Raw genomic sequence first — 20,007 nt, 5'->3', positions numbered from 1 at the left:
CTTGTGCTTCCTCCAGCTCAGCATTTCTCATGATGTGCTCTGCATATAAGTTAAATAAGCAGGGTGACAATATACAGCCTTGACGTACTCCTTTTCCAATTTGGAACCAGTCTGTTGTTCCTTGTCCAATTCTAACTGTTACTTTCTGACCTGCATACAGGTTTCTCAAGAGGCAGGTCAGGTGGTCTGGTATTCCCATGTCTTGAAGAATTTTCCACAGTTTATTGTGATCCACACAGTCAAAGGCTTTGGGCATAGTCAATAAAGCAGAAATAGATGTTTTTCTGGAACTCTCTTGCTTTTTTCCATGATCCAGAGGATGTTGGCAATTTGATCTCTGGTTCCTCTGCCTTTTCTAAAGCCAGCTTGAACATCGGGAAGTTCACAGTTCATGTATTGCTGAAGCCTGGCTTGGAAAATTTTGAGCATTACTTTACTAGTGTATGAGATGAGTGCAATTGTGCAGTAGTTTGAGCATTCTTTGGCATTGCCTTTCTTTGGGATTGGAATGAAAACTGACCTTATCCAGCCCTGTGGCCACTGCTGAGTTTTCCAAATTTGCTGGCATATTGAGTGCAGCACTTTCACAGCATCATCTTTTAGGATTTGAAGTAGCTCAACTGGAATTCCATCACCTCCACTAGCTTTGTTCGTAGTGATGCTTCTTAAGGCCCATTTGACTTCACATTTCAGGATGTCTGGCTCTAGCTGAGTGATCACACCATTATGATTATCTGGGTCGTGAAGATCTTTTTTGTACAGTTCTTCTGTATATTCTTGTCACCTCTTCTTTATATCTTCTGTTTCTGTTAGGTCCCTACCATTTCTGTCCTTTATCGAGCCCATCTTTGCATGAAATATTCCCTTGGTATCTCTAATTTTCTTGAAGAGATCTCTAGTCTTTCCCATTCTATTGTTTTCCTCTATTTCTTTGCATTGAGTGCTGAGGAAGGCTTTCTTATCTCTCCTTGCTATTCTTTGGAACTCTGCATTCAGATGCTTATATCTATCCTTTTCTCCTTTGCTTTTCACTTCTCTTCTTTTCACAGCTATTTGTAAGGCCTCCCCAGACAGCCACTTTGCCTTTTTGCATTTCTTTTCCATGGGGATGGTCTTGTTCCCTGTTTCCTGTACAGTGTCATGAACCTCCATCCATAGCTCATCAGGCACTCTATCAGATCTAGTCCCTTAAATCTATTTCTCACTTCCACTGTGTAATCATAAGGGATTTGATTTAGGTCATACCTCAATGGTCTAGTGGTTTTCCCCACTTTCTTCAATTTAAGTCTGAATTTGAAAATAAGGAGTTCATGATCTGAGCCACAGTCAGCTCCTGGTCTTGTTTTTGCTGACTGTATAGAGTTTCTCCATCTTTGGCTGCAAAGAATATAATCAATCTGATTTCGGTGTTGGCCATCTGGTGATGTCCATGTGTAGAGTCTTCTCTTGTGTTGTTGGGAGAGGGTGTTTGCTATGACCAGTGCATTCTCTTGGCAGAACTCTATTAGCCTTTGCCCTGCTTCATTCCATACTCCAAGGCCAAATTTGCCTGTTACTCCAGGTGTTTCTTGACTTCCTACTTTTGCATTCCAGTCCCCTATAATGAAAAGGACATCTTTTTTGGGTGTTAGTTCTAAAAGGTCTTGTAGGTCTTCATAGAACCGTTCAACTTTAGCTTCTTCAGCGTTACTGGTTGGAGCATAGACTTAGATTACTGTGATATTGAATGGCTTGCCTTGGAAATGAACAGAGTGGGGGATTAGCAAGTTATTTTTCCATTTTCCATGTTATTGTGGGGAAACCAGGCTGTGCCCGGTGCTATATACTATGCTCATTTCCACACACATACAGCCCAGCCATGTTATCCAGTAATTGTGACTTTTGCAACCTGAATACCTGCAGAAAAAAAAAAAAATGCTCCCCGGGGGAATGGAGGCACGACTCAGCCAACCCTGGAAATTCTGAATGGCTCCCATTCTTCATAGTTTAAATGGTAAACGAGGTCTGTTTCCCCCACAAAAGCCAGGGTTTGCACTTTGTCTCTCTCAGCACCTAACAACAATATTAGAGCTCATTAAAATCAACCCAGGACTCGAGAAGGGGCAGCCTTCATGGAGGGTAAAACTTTTCCCTTGTGCTGTTCTGGAAAATACCACAATGCTGAGCGCAGACATTTATCTCGACTAGTTTTCCTCTAACGATACCCCCACGTGCACCCGAGGTGCCTGCCTCGTAGACAGCACATGGCCAGCGGCCCAGCTGGACCAGTGCAGCTGTCTGCAGCCTGCTCAGAAGAACCTTAAATGCTCTTTATTGACTGCCCGCCATCTGCAGAAGGCCTGTTACTTGGCTCCCTGTCTTTGGGGGAGTCCCTGAAGAAAGGGTCCCGTGGGCCTCCAGATTTCCCACAATCTGGAGAAGGCAAGGGAGCCACCTCTCTGGTTTCCTTATCTGTGTAATGGGAGGTGGGGGCGAGAATGGTGGTCCGCTACACCCCACCCTTGGCCCCCACCTCTGCCATGCTCAGCTCCCCTCCCTAAGGCTCTATCGGGGGCCCACAAAAACCTCAGAAGCAGTCCTTCCTTCCACATCCTGGCATATCCAACTCCCTCCTCCTCCTGAGACTTCCTACTCTGGCCAGGGCCCTTGTGCCCTTGGCCTGTAGCTCCTCAGGCTGTGCTCAGGTCTAAGTAGGGGTGTATGACTCAGTGAGAACACACAGCTGCAGGCTCAGACATGCTTGGCCAAAGACCAAATAGGGCACCATCAGCCAGGGCAGCGGGCAAGCATTTGAGCTCAGGAATCACACAGACCCGACAGACAGTCATTAGCTAGCTTTGTGATTTTTAGGAAGGTTGAATAACATCTTTTAGCTGAATACCCATGTCTGTAGAGCAAAAACAATAACAATAATAGGAACTAACATTTGTTAACTGCTGGGTTCCAAACTCAGTTCCAAGAACTTTATATATAACAGTCATGTTATCTTCATTGAGACCCATGACAAGAGATACCAAGGATGCTTATCCAGAGAGCAAGACCTTAACCATGGTGGTCCCAGTGGCAGCAGTTAGACATTTCCTCTGGCTTCCTTCTGTCTGTCCCCTAGGTGAAGTTTACCCCTTTTCGCCTCTGCCTGCTCTCTTTGGAGAAAGGAAGAAAACCAACTCCTCTCTCTGGCTGCCTCAGATGCCACCCCTTGGGGGATGACAATTTGCCAGAAGATGCCACATAGAAATACTCCAGAAGCTGAGAAGTACCATGTGGAGAGGGAGGAGTCCCTGGAAGGGAAGGCAGGAAGCATGAGTTGATTAATCAGTGGCAGAACTAGTCTCTATGGGACATGGATGGATCATGCCCTTCAAGAGGCCCCTCATCTCCACACCGGAAGGGGTTTTCTCTAAAAGTTCTTTCCACCTTAGAACCACACTGAGTACTGATGATCCGAGACTCACGGAGTAATTTTAGAACACATAGAAAATTCAGAGGGCAGGGTAAGCAGCAAAACTTTTCATGCTGCCAAGCAGTTGAGTTGGTGAAGGCTGGTAACTACGGGTCATAAAGCTTGGAATTTCACATCTTGTTAAAAATCTCAGCTTTCTCACTGTTTACAAAAGCCTTTAGATTTATGTACTTTGGAGCCTACTGGGCTTTGGGAAGGAGAGGAACTAGATTTCCTTTAAAAAGAAGTAAACATCACCAGGACTGTGGTGATGAGTTCTGTGTGAAGTACTGTGAAGAGTTCCACGTTGGGTTCAAATTTACAGACATTAGAAATCTTCTTCCCTTTCACCAAATAAGAAATCATCATTTTCCTGCCTTGTAAAAGGCAGGAAGGAAGAATGGCATTGAAAATCATCTTTCTTTTTAAGGAAAATCTATTTGTGCTTTGTTGAATGTTTCCCCACAGTATGCACAGGCTAACTTTTGGTTAACCAGGGGTGGGGGGGCATCAGTTAATTAAGGCATTGATTAAGGTATTACTTTACACACACACAACTGCTCCTTCCTTCGGGTGAGGTGTGAAGAACAGCAGAAAACCCCTGGCCAGGAGAACTGGATGGCTTATTTGGAGGGGTGTGAGACCTTCAGCCTATTCTAAATTAGCTTTGTGTCCAGGAGATACTTTTCCTGGAGTGCTTGTGTACTGCTAAGTATTCTTAAGTCAAGCCATTCAAGGAGCCAGTGAAAGTCTTGGCTGTCTTATAGATCAGTGGGCTCCCAAGGATGGGTCCTGTTTTCCACCTCTCTTGCATTGCCCAGCATCAATTGGTCACAGCATCAGCTTAAAGGGGGAAAAGGAGAGACATTCAGCATCCAGTGTAGTGAAGACAATCAAGTGATTGGAAGTAATCCACTTTATGTGACTATAAAGGCTCACATTTCTCACTAGACCAAACATGACTGCTAAGCCACAAGAATGGTTTGACAAATGCACCAAAGACAACACATCTAAATGAGCATCCACCCACTTCAAAGTTGTCCCCTCTTCAAGTCCCACACTTCTTACATGAGTCTGCTATCACGGCTGCTCATAGCGTTTAAGGAACTCCTCTTTGGGGACTGCTGGTATATGAGTCACTCAAGAAAAGCAGTTAAAATGGCAATCCTAGGGCTTGGGGGATCCGGTCCCATCGGAGGGGATTGCCTTTGAATCAATTAACTATACTTGTGTTTCATCTACGCTCACATATTAATGTTGTTTGATCTGTAAGCCATCCTCCTTGCCTTGACCTAGTCATTTACAAGCAATGGGAGGTTCTATGCAGTTGGTTTCAACATCATCAACCAAGGAAGGAGACCAGACCTTCAGCATTAACGACTCAATCTCATGCAGAGCCCCACTCTGAAGTCTACTTAGGACCACCAACCACAGTTCTTATTTCTGTACCACTAATCCTTACTCCATGAACAAGATGTGCAAAAGCTGAACTTTAAAACACAGAACTAAGCTACAGGTATAACAAAATGTTCAGTCCTATTGATTTGGGCTAAGAATTTGTTTCCTTTCTTAAATTAACTTTTTATTGATTGCTCCTATGACCTTAACTTGTACAATTTTAGTGGTCTCCTTCCATTAAAAAAATGGCCTTTATATTTATTTCCCCTTTGAGTGATGCAAGAAGAAACTTATTGTGGCCTTTTGTGAACCAGTGGCCTTAAAGGAAATTTAAACGTTTACAGCATAATCTTCATAACTTTGCTCAGGCCAAGTTCTCTGGGCTTTCCCTAGACAGCAGTGGGCTTCCTTAGGCTTGTTTTGTCGTGCTTGGGGTCACTTATCTTGTCTCTTAGGGTCACTTATCCACACTCTGGGGACCCCCAGGATCTCTGAGGGACTTTTGATGTCTGAAGCCACATGCCTAGGACAGTGGTTCTCAAGCACACATGTGCATCAGAATTTCCCACACAGTGTCCGACTCTTTGAGACCTCATGGACTATACTTTTTTGTCGTGGAATTTTCCAGGACAAAATACTGGAGTGGGTAGCCTTTCCCTCCTCCAGGGGATCTTCCTGACCCAGGGATCGAACCCAGGTCTCCCGCATTGCAGGCGGATTCTTTACTAGCTGAGCCACAAGAGAAGCCCAAGAACACTGGAGTGGGTAGACGATCACTTTTCCGGTGGAACTTCCCAACCCAGGGAATCAAACCAGGGTCTCCTGCATTGCAGGTGGATTCTTTACCAATTGAGCTATCAGGAAAGCCCAGGGAGCTAACAGGGAATTTCCCAGAGAGCTTGTTAAAACAGATTGCCCGGCTCCAGCCCTTGCGTTTCTGCTTCAGTGGTTTGACCCAAGAATGTGCATTTCTGACAATTTATGAAGTGATGCTGACGCTGCTGATTCTGGGCCATGATGTGAGAACCACATCCTTAGCTTGTTCATAGAAGTCCTGGGTTTGTGTCCCAGTAGTAGGATGGGGAGAATATATGTTCTACAGTCAAAGAGAAACTGGTTCATACCTGAGCAATCCTATTTAATTGATGCTGAAGCTGAAGCTTCAATACTTTGGCCACCTGATGCGAAGAGCTGACTCATTAGAAAAGACCTTGATGCTGGGAAAGATTGAGGTCGGGAGAAGAAGGAGGTGACAGAAGATGAGATGGTTGGATGTCATCACTCACTCAATGGACATGAGTTTGAGCAAACTCCAGGAGATAGTGAAGGACAGGGAAGCCTGGTGTGTTGCCGTCCATGGGGTCGCAAAGAGTCGGACATAACTCAGCGGCTGAACAAGAACAGCAACTTAACTTGTGACAAGGCACTGGGTCAAATCACATTCTCTGTTAGTCTCAGCTTCTTCATCTTCAGAATGGGAATAACAATATCTGACTCACAGTATTATTGGGAGCTGATGTGTAAGTTAATGTGTAAGTGTGAAAGTGAAAGTGTTAGTCCTCAGTCGTGTCCAACTTTTTGCAACCCCTTGGACTGTACCCCACCAGGCTCCTCTGTCCATGGGGTTCTCCAAGCAAGAATACCAGAGTGGGTTGCCATGCCATCCTCCAGGGGATCTTCCTGACCCAGGGATCGAACCTGGGCCTCCTACATTGCAGGCAGATTCTTTACTATCTGAACCACAGGTTTAAGTTCCAGACACCAATGCCCCCAGCTCCTCGCTGTGCAACTAGTTGGCATAAGGAAATGCCCTCTCTTTGCAGCCAAAAGCCTCCCCTTTTTAAGGATTACTGGTCTGTTCTGGGCATGGTTTATTATACCATCCTAGGTAATCAATAGACACAAAGACAGGAACTACTAAAAATATATGCCTTCAGCCCAGGAATATTCCTTGCAGTTAGATTGATTCCCAAGAACCACTGGCCATTTGTGACTTGTGGGCAAATCTTTGCTGCCAAGGCCTTGAATTCTTTACGTCTAAAGTGAAGACATTGATTTAGATGGTTTGCCATCTCAGAAGTTTCTTCTTGCTCTGCCAAATCGCAAAATCTGTGGCTTAGAACTCAGGTACTTATTTCAGGATAGTCTGTTTCAGTGATCATGAAAACTGTATGGTTCTCATTTTATCCATTTCAGTTCAGTCGCTTAGTCGTGCCCGACTGTTTGTGACCCCATGGACTGCAGCATGCCAGGCCTCCCTGTCCGTCGCTAACTCAGAGTCTACTCAAACTCATGTCCATTTAGTCGGCGATACTATCCAACCATCTCTTCCTCTGTTGTCCCCTTCCCCTCCCACCTTCAATCTTTCCCAGCATCAGGGTCTTTTCCAGTGAGTCAATTCTTCACATCAGGTGGCCAAAGTATTGGACTTTCAGCTTCAGCACCAGTCTTTCCAATGAATATTCAGGACTGATTTCCTTTAGGATGGACTGGTGGGATCTCCTTGCAGTCCAAGGGACTCTCAAGAGTCTTCTCCAACACCACACTTCAAAAGCATCAATTCTTCGGTCCTCAGCTTTCTTTATAGTCCAACTCTCACATCCATACATGACCACTGGAAAAACCATAGCCTTGACTAGACGGACCTTTGTTGACAAAGTAATGTCTCTGCTTTTTAATATGCTGTCTAGGTTGGTCATAACTTTTCCAAGGAGCAAGCGTCTTTTAATTTCATGGCTGCAGTCACCATCTGCAGTGATTTGGGATCCCCCCTCCAAAATCACTGCAGATGGTGACTGCAGCCATGAAATTAAAAGACGCTTGCTCCTTGGAAAAGTTATGACCAACCTAGACAGCATATTAAAAAGCAGAGACATTACTTTGTCAACAAAGGTCCGTCTAGTCAAGGCTATGGTTTTTCCAGTGTCATGTATGGATGTGAGAGTTGGACTGTGAAGAAAGCTGAGGACCGAAGAACTGATGCTTTTGAACTGTGGTGTTGGAGAAGACTCTTGAGAGTCCCTTGGACTGCAAGGAGATCCAACCAGTCCATTCTAAAGGAGATCAGCCCTGGGTGTTCTTTGAAAGGAATGATGCTAAAGCTGAAACTGCAGTACTTTGGCCACCTCATGCGAAGAGTTGACTCATTGGAAAAGACTCTGATGCTGGGAGGGACTGGGGGCAGGAGGAGAAGGAGACGACAGATGGCTGGATGGCATCACCGACTCGATGGACGTGAGTTTGAGTGAACTCCGGGAGATGGTGATGGACAGGGAGGCCTGGCGTGCTGCAATTCATGGTGTCGCAAAGAGCCGGACGCGACTGAGCGACTGAACTGAACTGAACTGAACTGAAAAATAAAGTCTGTCACTGTATCCATTTACATACTCTTAATATCCTTAAACTTCCCACCTTTCTTTAAAATTGGACTACTACAAAGAAAGTCAGGGACAAGTGCTAAATGTAACTAGATACCCTTCATAGCTAGAGCCCCTTAAAATGTTCCTGCACAGGTGTAAAATGGTAGATTTGTTATTTAATACTGACATCTAGTGGCTTTTCTGTATCAAAGACAACGATAGGCATTTCTTGTGAGCTCACTGTAAGCTCTGCTGTTTCTGCTGCAGACATCCAATTAACAGTCTTTTACTAATCACTTATTTTATGTCAGACATTATTCCAGGCCCAGGGCGGGGGCTTATGTTAATAAATGCGACATGGTCCCTACTCTTCCAGAGCTCATAGTCCAATGGGGGAAGCAGACAAATCAGTAGACAATCACAGCCCATTGTGCAGAATGTTACAATGGGAGAATACCAGCACAGTTGAAACAGAAATACCAGGGTAGGTAACTCTGCCCCGGAAGGTCAAGGAAAGGTTCATGGAGGAGGCAATCTTTGAGTTTAGTCTTGGAGGTTTCCAGGTGATCTACAAAAGACAGATTGGAGCCATTCCAAACAGTAGGCACTCCATATACAAAGGGAAAGGACCTGTAGGATCTTTGCCTGGAACCAATGTAGAACACTAAAATTACTTTTGCATACTTGGAACATAGAATATAGAGCAGGGTTTGTCAGCCTTGGCACTGCTGATGATTAGTCACTAGCCTGCACTGTAGGATGCTTAGAAGCATTCCTAGACTCAACTCACTAGATGTTGCTAGCACCTGCTCCCCAGTTGTGACAACCGAAATGTCTCCAGGTATTTCCAAATGTCCTAGGGTCAGGAAATGGAAGTGGGGGGGTTCGAATTACTCATGGTTGAGAAAGACTCGTGTCGAGGGAGCTTAACAGAGATCAGACTGAAGAGAAAGAAAGGTGGTTGTCAGGTGCCAGCTGCAAGGCTGTGGGTCACATGTGGAGAGCTTGCACTTCATGTCACAACTGATAGGGAGCCATTAAGAGGTCTTAACTAGGGAGTGGTAGGTCAGATGTATGTCATAGGAGAGTGTGGAATGGATGTCAGTCCGGGGACAGGGAGGTGGGCCAGGATACTGATTCAGTGATCAGGTAGAAAAGTGATGAGGGCCTGACCCCAGGCAGTGGTAGAAAGGATGGATTTGGGAGCTAATAAGAACTAGAGACTGTTACACAGGGTGAACTGAGTTCAGAAAGCGAAAGACACATATCATATATTAACCCATATATGTGGAATCTAGGAAACTGGCATAGATGAAGTTATTTGCAAAGCAGAAATAGAGACGCAGATGTAGAGAACAAATGTATCGGTACCAAGCAGGGAAGGGCAGGTGGGATGAACTGGGAGGTTGGGATTGGCAGACATATACTACCATGTATAAAACAGATAACTAAAAAGAACCTACTATATAGCACAGGGAACTACTCAGTGCTCTGTGATAACCTAAATGCGAAGGAAATTTAAAAAAGGGGGGGATATGTGTATGCATATAGCTGATTCACTTTACTGTACAGCAGAAACCAACACAACATTGTAAAGCAACTACACTCTAATAAAAGTGTTTTTTTTTTTAAAAAAAAAAAAAAAAGAACTAGAATCAGCAGGACTCGGGGAAAATTCAGACATTGAAGGTAAGCGAGAGAGAGGAGTCAAGGATGGCCCCCGGATTTCTTGCCTGGGCCACTCTTTCTTTGGTTGCTGTTGTTTCCACATTTATTTACCAATGACAAGCAAAAGTTGGCCTGGACTTGCAGAGGATGGCAAATGTTTCACTATGTCCTGCCTGTTGAGGCACCATGGTCGCATAGAGGCACCAAACAAGGGTCTTTAAATCAACATGGGTAACTGAGGGGGAGTCATGACTCTAAAGATGTGACACCTGGTCATCCTAATCAAGTGACATGTTTGGTCACAAGATATTTCTGTCCAATCCCTACTAACTGAAACAGGCTGAGTGTGATTTTTCTGTGGCCGAGATTGGCTCACTCGTTTAAAATTAAATCACAGCATTCAGCAGCACCCTTTGGGTTTATCAACCTGAAGGGGAGATTTCCAGCAGCTACCAGAGACCTGCTCTCGCCTGCATCTTGTTCTGTTTTGATCAATGCCTGGATGCAGGCATTGCCAGAAGACAAAAAGAAGATATGGTGAAGATATCAGGGGATATAATCAAAATCCAAATGCGTTTTGACAGCCTTAGACTTCCTCTACCAAGAAGAAATTAAACAGGGCCACAGACAAACTGCATCTGTTCAGGACAAAGCAGAGTGGATTTTCAAATGACCTGCGTGTGAAACAATGAAAGAAGGTAGTTGACGGTGGGTCAGCTGTCTGCGAAAAGGGCTGATGTGATATGAGGCCACATTAAGAGAAACGGTGTCGAGAATGAGGGTGGTGATAGACTCCCTACTTGTTCCTTGTCAGACTCTGCCTAGAGGGCACATTCCAATGAACTGGAATATGTTCAGAGGCAAGCAAAAGCATAGTGAGGGGACCTGAAGCAATGGAGAGAATAGTTGGAAACTATATTTAACATAAACAAGAGAAGCCACGGGGTTTCTGAAATGCTGTCTTCCAATACCTGAAGCCACACACGTGGAATTAACAAATGCTCCCTAAGTCAGTCCTCAAGGTCTGCAGCCATCATGTTTTGCTGACAACTCCACATCTTAAGCCCAGATCACTCTTTGAGGCGCTATCTGTCCATTCAGTTAGAGACCTGGGAGCCCTCCTTACCCCTCCTCCTCCCTCTCCCCTACATTCATTTTGTCCCTAAGTCTTGTTACTTCAACCCCGCCTCCAAATGCCTCCCTAATCTGCCCTCTTTTCTTCTGTCTTGTTTTCTACAGTAACATCAACTCACTTCCCCAGTTCCACCACACACCATACACAGTGATCTTTCTAAAACACAGGCTTCATCGTGTCACTCCCCTGCCTAAAACCCTCTAAAGGCCTCTCTGTTGTCTTCATAAATCTAAATCCTTTTTTTTATTTTTTCTGGCTGTACCTAACAACTTGAGGGATCTTAGTTCCCTGACCAGGAATTGAACCCGGGCCCTAGGCAGTGAAAGTGCTGAGTCCTAACCACTGGACTGCCAGGAAATCCCAGAAGTCTCAATTCTTTAATGTGGCATCTGAGGCCTTTCACGACCCTGTCCATGGCCACTTCTCCATCCTCCATTCCTGCCACTGGCCAGTAACTCCCAGTAACTCCCAGTAAGAGGTTTCCTGTGCTCTTCCTCTCTACACAGCAGGCTAGTTTTATGCCTCTGTGCCTCTGCTCATTCTGACCTTTCTGTGTCATACTCCATTTCACTCTTCTTGCCTTATCTAATTCTTCCTTGTTTTTCAAAATAAAGCTACAGAAACCATTCTATTATTAGGCTTGGCTGGGAATCACTGCAAGGTGCTTTCATGGTGCCTTGTGCCCACTCCAGTCATTAATAGCGCATGAGTTAGGGATGCTCCAGGCCCTGTGACTTATCTGTGGGCATCTCCAGGGCCTCTTCCTGAATCAACCCTCAATATTCACTGGAAGGACTGATGCTGAAGCTGAAGCTCCAATACTTTGGCCACAAAGACTAATCCAAGTGTGTCTTCATAAATTTTTTCCAAATAATCAGACTAATTGCCATGAAGCTGTGGCCTCAGGCCTAGCATGAAGCTTAAGAGTTGATGCAAAGAGTTAACTCATTAGAAAAGACCCTGATGCTGAGAAGATTGAAGGCAGGAGTAGAAGGGGAAGACAGAGGACGAGATGGTTGGATGGCATCACCGACTCAATGCACATGAGTTTGAGCAAGCTCCAGGAGATGGTGAGGGACAGGGAAGCCTAGCATGCCACAGTCCATGGGGTCACAAATAGTCGGACATGACTTAGCAACTGAACACCAATAATCAGGCCCTTTTCCAGTGCCAGTCACACAGATGCTTGAGCAAATGAGCACAGGAAGAGTGCCACCTATGTTTCAGTGCTCCTTTGCCTCTCCACTCACTGTGCTATTGGCTTGGGCTTTCACACCCTCAGTTGCTCTGGGTGTGGCGGGGTCTTCTCTGACATTTCCCTGACAACCCCTCACTTAGAATAATGAGCCTCCTCAATCCTTAGCCCTGTGAAACCTTCCAGGTGTTATCTGCACCTGCCTTTCCACCTCCAACACACTATGCCATTTTGGAGGCCACTGGACATTACTGGAGACCCACCTTTAGCTGATCTTCCTTTTCACCCAAGGATCATTTTCTGAGCAGCATCAAGTGTTTCTAATTGAGGCAGTCTGGCACCCTGGACCTATTTTCCCTGGAAGAAGAGGGCTGCTGGCAATCCCTGACTCTCCAGAGCTATTGGCATCTGAGTGAATGGTAGCTGTCATTACCAGCATATTGATATGCACACGTGTAGATGCCTCTAATTTCTCTGCTGCTGTGATAATCCCACAGTGCAGAGACCCCGAGGCTGCCCACCTTGGATGGCCCTCCTTTCATACAGGCACTAGGAGAGACCTTCGGCTTGGAGGAGGGACACACCCGTAACATGAGAGGCTCTGTCAATATCCACTTTTGCATTCCTGGTCTGCCTCCTCTCTCTCTCCACGTGGGGATAGTGCTTACAAAACACTGGTTCAGACACTAACCCTGGTGGTTATGACCTATCTGCTCTGAAGGACAAGGGAGAGTTTTTAGGGAGCAGAGCCACAGGCATGCACAAGGGGTGCACTCTAGAATTTACCAGAAGATGTCACTGTTGGCTTAAATCAGTAAAACAAATGTGAGCTGGAGGACTGTCAGCTGAGCATGAAGGTGACTCCATCATGGGGCTTTTAAACACCCATTTATAATGCATGCCTGGAAAAGCTGGTTGAAAGACTAATCCAAGTGTGTCAGTGGTCTTCATAAATTTCTTTTTTTCCCAAATAATCAGACTAATTGCCATGAAGCTGTGGCCTCAGGCTTAGCATGAAGGCTTAATAAATCTGTACCAAAGGAGTGAATGAATGAATACCAAAGCAAGGAATAGAAGTTCGGACCTCATGGAAACAGCAGTCACCTTTGTTGGTCAAGGCTACTGGGGAAGAAAAGCTGCTAGTTGTTAGCAGTGGGTCTTTACAGAAATGAATTTGAGTGGCTGCAGCCAGGCAAAAGAGTGAGGCCAGTCAACGTGGGTTTGCCACCCCTCCAGCCTCACTCCAGGATGCTTCTCTTGTGTCCCATGCTTGTTTACTCTGCAATATCATAGAAGGTGATATTTTAAATTTTTTATGGTTTTTGCCAGTCACTTAGATTCTCCAGAGTTTTTAATATGATGAGGCATGACCTTCCCAGTTCCCAACTCTCTCCTTCTTATTCCCCAGGATAGTTCATTAAAGAAGTAATTAAAGGAGTTACTGGGATTCTGCTTTGTGTCAGGTACAACATTGAAAAGGATGAGATGAGAGTTAAAGAAGAATATGTAGAGTTCTTGTCACAGAAAACCTACTTTAAACAGAAATACAAACAAAAAATTGTGATTCAGTATCAAAAATATTTTAGCCAAAGTTAACGGTGCCAGTGTCACTGAAGAAGAGATGATGATTGGCAGCAGGCGTGGGATAAATTATCTCGGAGGAGAGATCATACTTGGACTGGAAATTGCAGGATGTCTAGAATTTTCCAGTGAAAGAAGGAAAGTTACGCCAGGCAGAGGGAACACCATGAATAGAAGAGAGGCACCCAGGATAGATCCCAGGGTGCCTGCATTGCTCAGAGCCCAAGACTTGGGAGGAATGTTTGTTCAGAGGACATCAGCCAGCAGACCTAGCCAGTCGGGTGCTTGACTTGGTTCCATCTGGCTCCTCACTCCTGGGTGCAGAAGCAGCATCCCTCAGGTGGGAAAGAATGAACTTCAGAAAAGCTACAAGCCATTCCCCAGGTTTCCTTTAAGAAATTAATGTTAATATTCAGTGTTTATTTTCATCTTCCTTCCACAATAGGCCCATCCATGACCTCATCTTTCATCCACTGAACGTGAATAGAAGTTCATTTCTTTAATTAAAGTACAGCTGCAAAGTTGTTTTTCCCTTGATCACATCATAAGCCAGGATGCTTCTGCTGTGTGTGTGTGTGTGTGAGTGTGAGTGCACCTGCTCTGTATGGGTGTGTGTGGGTATGCGGTTTAAATGTTTACTAGTCTGCTATGTGAGCAAAGAACTCTTATCAGTTTGCAGCTTTAAAGTGAAGACAGTAACACAGCAAAGCCTCCATACATGCTGACATCTGGGTGTCCTTTCAGTGGGTAAAGAAAAAGGGCATTTTGGAACTGATAGAGTTAACTTGCCTCTGCTGGGAATATTAGCACGTTGAGTGAAGGCTGAAACCCAGGTAGTAACTGATACATATGCCATTGGCAGCTACCATGTCTATTTCAGTCAGTAACTAACCACAATGTTTATTTCTGGAGGCTCCGGTCTGCACTGTGTATCTTCACATTCCACTGCCATCACGTAGGAGCCATGATGTTATGACAGCACCCAGAATCAAAAGCATCATATCAGACACTCTTTCAACAAGGTTTTGTTAATAAGATATCCTGATTAGACTAGCTATTAGAAGAATGCTTTTGTGTATTTAGTGAGAAAGATTAGAACTTGAGTACTTGTCAACCTGTTATCACTTCAGTAAAATCATTCATTTCCATTGAGTCTCCATTTCATGATCAGTTAATGGGAGTTTGGGAGTGGGGAGTAGGAAATAAATGAGGTCATTGGGAGGACTTTGTCACTAGCTGGAGAGACAGAAACAGAGGGAAAAGGAAGAAGGGGGAGTGGCCTTTTCACCCGATGTATATGCTTTAAAAAGGAGCTCTCTGGACAGGCTAGTGGGCCTCCCTTCCTGACCAGTGAACATCACATATGCCATGCCCCTTCCCTGACTCCACCTATGTCAGCTACAGCCCTGACCACTGGCCTTTGTGCTTTGTCCACAGGAACTTCCACTATATCACCATCCTCCGAGACCCAGTGTCCCGGTACCTGAGTGAGTGGAGGCATGTCCAAAGAGGGGCAACATGGAAAGCGTCCCTCCACGTCTGCGATGGGAGGCCCCCAACTTCTGAAGAGCTGCCCAGCTGCTACACTGGAGACGACTGGTCTGGCTGCCCCCTGAAAGAGTTCATGGACTGTCCCTATAACCTAGCCAACAACCGCCAGGTGCGCATGCTCTCCGACCTCACACTCGTTGGCTGCTACAACCTGTCGGTCATGCCTGAAAAGCAGAGGAACAAGGTCCTCCTGGAAAGTGCCAAATCGAATCTGAAGCACATGGCATTCTTCGGCCTCACTGAGTTTCAGCGGAAGACCCAGTATCTGTTTGAGAAAACCTTCAACATGAACTTTATTTCTCCCTTTACCCAGTATAACACCACTAGGGCCTCTAGCGTAGAAATCAATGAGGAACTCCAAAAACGTATTGAGGGACTGAATTTTCTGGATATGGAATTGTACAGCTATGCAAAAGATCTCTTTTTGCAAAGGTATCAGTTTATGAGGCAGAAGGAGCATCAGGAAGCTAGACGGAAGCGTCAGGAACAACGCAAATTTCTGAAGGGAAGGTTCCTTCAGACCCATTACCAGACCCAGAGTCAGGGCCAGAACCCAAATCCGAGTCAGAATCCGAGTCAGAACCCAAACCTGAATGCTAGTCAGAGTGGGACTCAGAGTCTGTTTCAGAATCTGATTCAGAATCTGACTCAGAGCTCGGGTCAGAATCCAAGTCCAAAGGAGAACCAGGAAAGCCAGAAGCAGAATTCAGGCCAAGAGCAGAGCGATGGCAACACCAGCAATGGCACCCATGACTATATAGGCAGCGTAGAGAAATGGCGCTAAGTGGCTCCCAAAGGCTTTCACACACTTCTCCCAAAGCGCCAGTCAAAATAGGGCAAATCCTCAAACATGAGAGCGTCCAAACACATCCTGCTTCCTAAAGTTTGGAAGTTCAAAAAAGTTAAGATGTCGCCTTTACAGTTGCCTTTCAATTCAGTGTTCTACTGTGCGTGGGTAAAACAAATTTCAATATGTAATTAAATTGCCTCTTTTTTTTTTTGGTTTGTTGGAGTATTTATAAAATCCAAAAGCCAAACAAGACTCACCAGAAATTGCTGTTTAGATATTTTAAGAAGTTCTTAAATTAGTCATAGGGACAAAGTGGAAACATAAAATGTGGCCATTTAACTTATGTCTAAGAAATGGACTTTACATTATTCATGATACACTGTTGAAACCCAATCTTGGAAGCAAACATTTTTTTCCAGGGGTAAGCATGAATATAACATAAAACAAACTAAACACGAAACTTCATTTTCTTCTGATTATAACCAAGAATCTATTTAAATAAAATAAGAACTGATGGTAGAGTTTACCAAATTGTAGAAAATGGAAAACTTCTCTCCCAAACATGAGTAGTTTTATGTAAAAATATTGGCTTTTGAGTAGAAAGGGACTCATCTTGTTATTTGAGATGTTTAAAATTTTAAACTTTTTCTACCTTCTGCTATTTAAAGGTTTTAAACAGGGTGTATCTCATATTAAACCAAACACTTTTTCCAAATGGAGTACCAATGTAAAGATCTAATTTCCAGACGATTTCTGGGCACTGTAATTTCAACAATTCTGGAATCTTTTTGGCGCTGCTTCTCATTCATTTTAAAGCTTCTCCGAGTTGTGCTCATTCCAAACTAACCCGTTTTAGAATCTCTCTTCATCATCTAAATGGTGTGTTGCTGAATTTATTGTGATATATAATCCTGGATTAAAGTCAGGACTTTCTTTCTATAGAATTGTCTTATCAATGTTTGTGTAGTGAGATCCTTATCAAGAAACTCTTGAACAGGATAGCGTGTCTTAAAATATTGCTGAAGTTAGTATTCTGTTCTTGATCAGATAGAATTGAACCTGAATGTGAATGAATCGTTATTTACTTTTTGTACATTTTTATTGTAATGTTTCCAGTTGGGCTGTCTCTTTCTAGCCCGTTAGTTCTTTTTCATGTTGACAGAGTGTAGACAATTACGAGAGAAAAACAAGGTTGGAATAAGCACTAGGATAGCCAACGTTATTCGGTAACACCAAAAGCTTTACCTCGATACTTTGGGTGAGCCGTGTACCAGCTTTAGTTTTGAGAAAACAAAAGGCAAAAGTATTCTGCAGTGAGGTTAAACATCAGAAGCATATGGGTTGAAGAAAGTGATTTGGTATTGGAAGTCTGTGCAAAAATACTTTCAGGGTATCAAGTTTGAATTGCACGGGCCAAAAAGAAGTATATAACCCACTGTGCTAGCAAACATCCTGATTCTGGGCAGCTTCCATATTACGGGTTTTGCTATCCTTTCGTAAGGACTTACACTAAGCCTCTGGCTGTAAATCAGAAAGGCAACTGCAAGTGGCATTTATGTTTTCATGAGGGACATGCTTAGAAATGTGACCATAAAGTCACATCTTGTACAATCTGCTCATTTGCATGATCTAGTTTCATCTGTCATAATAAGGCCACAAACTGGACAAGAAGCTGAGTACTTGGGTTAAAAAATGTTTTTGACTCTGCGCTTGTATCAGTAGATCTAAATTTTGTTTTGCCTGACAGTATCGCAGTCCTGGGAATCTGAGAACTGGAAAACTGAAAGGAAAAAAATTTTCAAAATCCAAAATACCTTAAAGTCAAACTGTTTTAGAGTGAAACTATTTTGTGTACTTTGTGTTTTTAAACTAATGATTCTGTAGATCACTGTGGTATTTCAGTTTCGTTTTGTTTTAATGGATGATGTTTGCTCTTAAAGCTGATAGGTAATGTTGGAAAGAAGGATGAAGCCCGAGCCAGTGGAAAAGCTTGTTACAGAAAAAAATATTTTGTGTTATTGCTGTGGTGTGCATGGTTTGCAGAGATTAAGTGCAGTGTCTCTGTCTATACTGATTTATTGTATATAGGGGATGTTATAAATATACATTTTGGTCATCATCATGTAAATCCCATGACTTCAACTGTAAACATCTGTCCAATGATGTAGCTTTACAAACCATTTACTGATTTTGTGTAATTTAACAATAGATATAAAATAAAGTTTAAATTACAGATGCTGAGTTATTTCATGATTTCAAAGTTTGCAGCCACTAGACATCATGACATCACAGAGAGAATTCTCTTTTTTCAAGGAGTTTCTTATTTTCCTCTTGGCCACCAGATATGGAGATGAGATGAGCCACTTTAATGTAGCATGTGCCAATGACCTTAACCTTGGGTACTTCCCTCTGAGGGTCCAGAGTGTGTTCTCTTTTGAATAAAACAAAGTTATCCATGAAAGACAAAGTTGGCTATGTGTTTTAGTGAGCTCTGGTTGCTATACCAAAATACCATAAACTGGATGGCTTGTCAACAATGGAAACTTATTTTCTACAGTTCTGGAAGCCAAAAGTCTGAGATCAGGTGGCCAGTATGGTTGGGTTCTGATGAGGGCTCTCTTCCCAGTTTCAGAAGTCTGTCTTCTTGCTGTGTCCTCGTATCACAGGGAGTAGCTAGCTAATTCTCTGGGTTTTTCTTATAAGGGCACTAGTCCCATTCATGAGGGCTCCCATGGATCACCTCCCAAAGGCCACACCTCCTAATACCATCACAGTGGGATTAGAGTTTCAACACATGAATTTGGTGGGGACATTCCATCCCTTATGGTATGCAAATGAAATATGTGAGTGTTTTAATTTAAAATTATTCAAGGAAATACTTGCACATTTAAGAGCATGTGGGAAAGAAAAATAATACTTTTTTATTGTTTTTTTAATCTATCCCCTCTTTCTGGGATATAGGTTAAAGGCGAGCATTAAAGTATTGGCTTTGAAAGTTATGAAGACAATGTCTTCTAATTATATTCAATGTACATATTTTTTTTTAATTGTGGTTATGACTATGGCTGGGGATGATTTGTTCTTGTCTTTTTCAAAAGAGAATTTAGATGCCAGATCATGGGATTAGAGGGAAGAAAGCTACAGAATTTGAGGAGTTTAGCTATACTCAGCCTACCAATTCTTCATACTTACAAAATTCTGCCCATCAAGTGTTCACTGAGCAATAATTGGGTGGTCAAAGTTCCTGATTGCCAGAGGGCCCCATGATCTCCTCTTGGGAGGAACTGTGAACAGGAATATAGAGCTCAAGTTATCAGTTGCTCAGTAGTGTCTGACTCTTCAACCCCAGGGACTGTAGCCCTCCAGACTCAAGAACTTGAAATATTTAGGAAATAAAGATTATTTCTCTTTACCCTCTAGGAGGATATTCTTGGAGAGTACTTGCTGACATGGGGAAAATATTGAAAACCTGCACTCTGCTTCTGGGCACAGAGACTGAGGAAAGGGGCTTCTGAGGTAGCCCAGAGAGGAGCTCTAATGAAGAAATAACTAACTGGCCCAGTTTCTAAGGACTTAGGATTCTCAATAGGAGTTATAGCAAAGTAAAACCAAGGCTGTCTTTGAGAGGTGGGAGATCTAAAGAACTGTTACACGGGCACAGATGATTTTGTTTCATGGGGTGGGGAATTGGAAGTGAAAAGAACTCTAAAAGACTCACAGGCCAGGCTTTAGACAACTGCACTCTCCCCATACCTGAGACACAGAAGAGACCAACAGACTTGGCTAGGCTGGTGATCTGCAACTCCAAGCTTTATTGTCCTGTCCTGAGGACTGCTTCTCTCTTGTCTTTACTAGGAATCAAAACAAGCAAACAGACAAGGCCCGGGC

The 20,007-nt window shown here is 43.7% G+C and overlaps 1 protein-coding gene across 6 annotated transcripts in view; it reads left to right on the top strand.

Moving 5' to 3' along the window:
* HS6ST2 (heparan sulfate 6-O-sulfotransferase 2) overlaps nt 1–18,352 on the top strand; it is a 397,215-nt gene extending 378,863 nt beyond the window's left edge. For all 6 annotated transcript variants that reach the window (XM_044937423.2, XM_044937421.2, XM_044937422.2 and 3 more), the window contains one exon: nt 15,216–18,352. In XM_044937423.2, the coding sequence (XP_044793358.1) occupies nt 15,216–16,113 (898 nt within the window). In that variant the 3' untranslated portion in view covers nt 16,114–18,352. The remainder of the gene's footprint in view (nt 1–15,215) is intronic.
* The last annotated feature ends 1,655 nt before the right edge of the window (nt 18,353–20,007 follow it).

Source organism: Bubalus bubalis, chromosome X, assembly GCF_019923935.1.
Source record: "Bubalus bubalis isolate 160015118507 breed Murrah chromosome X, NDDB_SH_1, whole genome shotgun sequence".
Lineage (NCBI taxonomy): Eukaryota > Metazoa > Chordata > Mammalia > Artiodactyla > Bovidae > Bubalus > Bubalus bubalis.
This window is presented reverse-complemented; position numbering and strand designations above follow the sequence as displayed.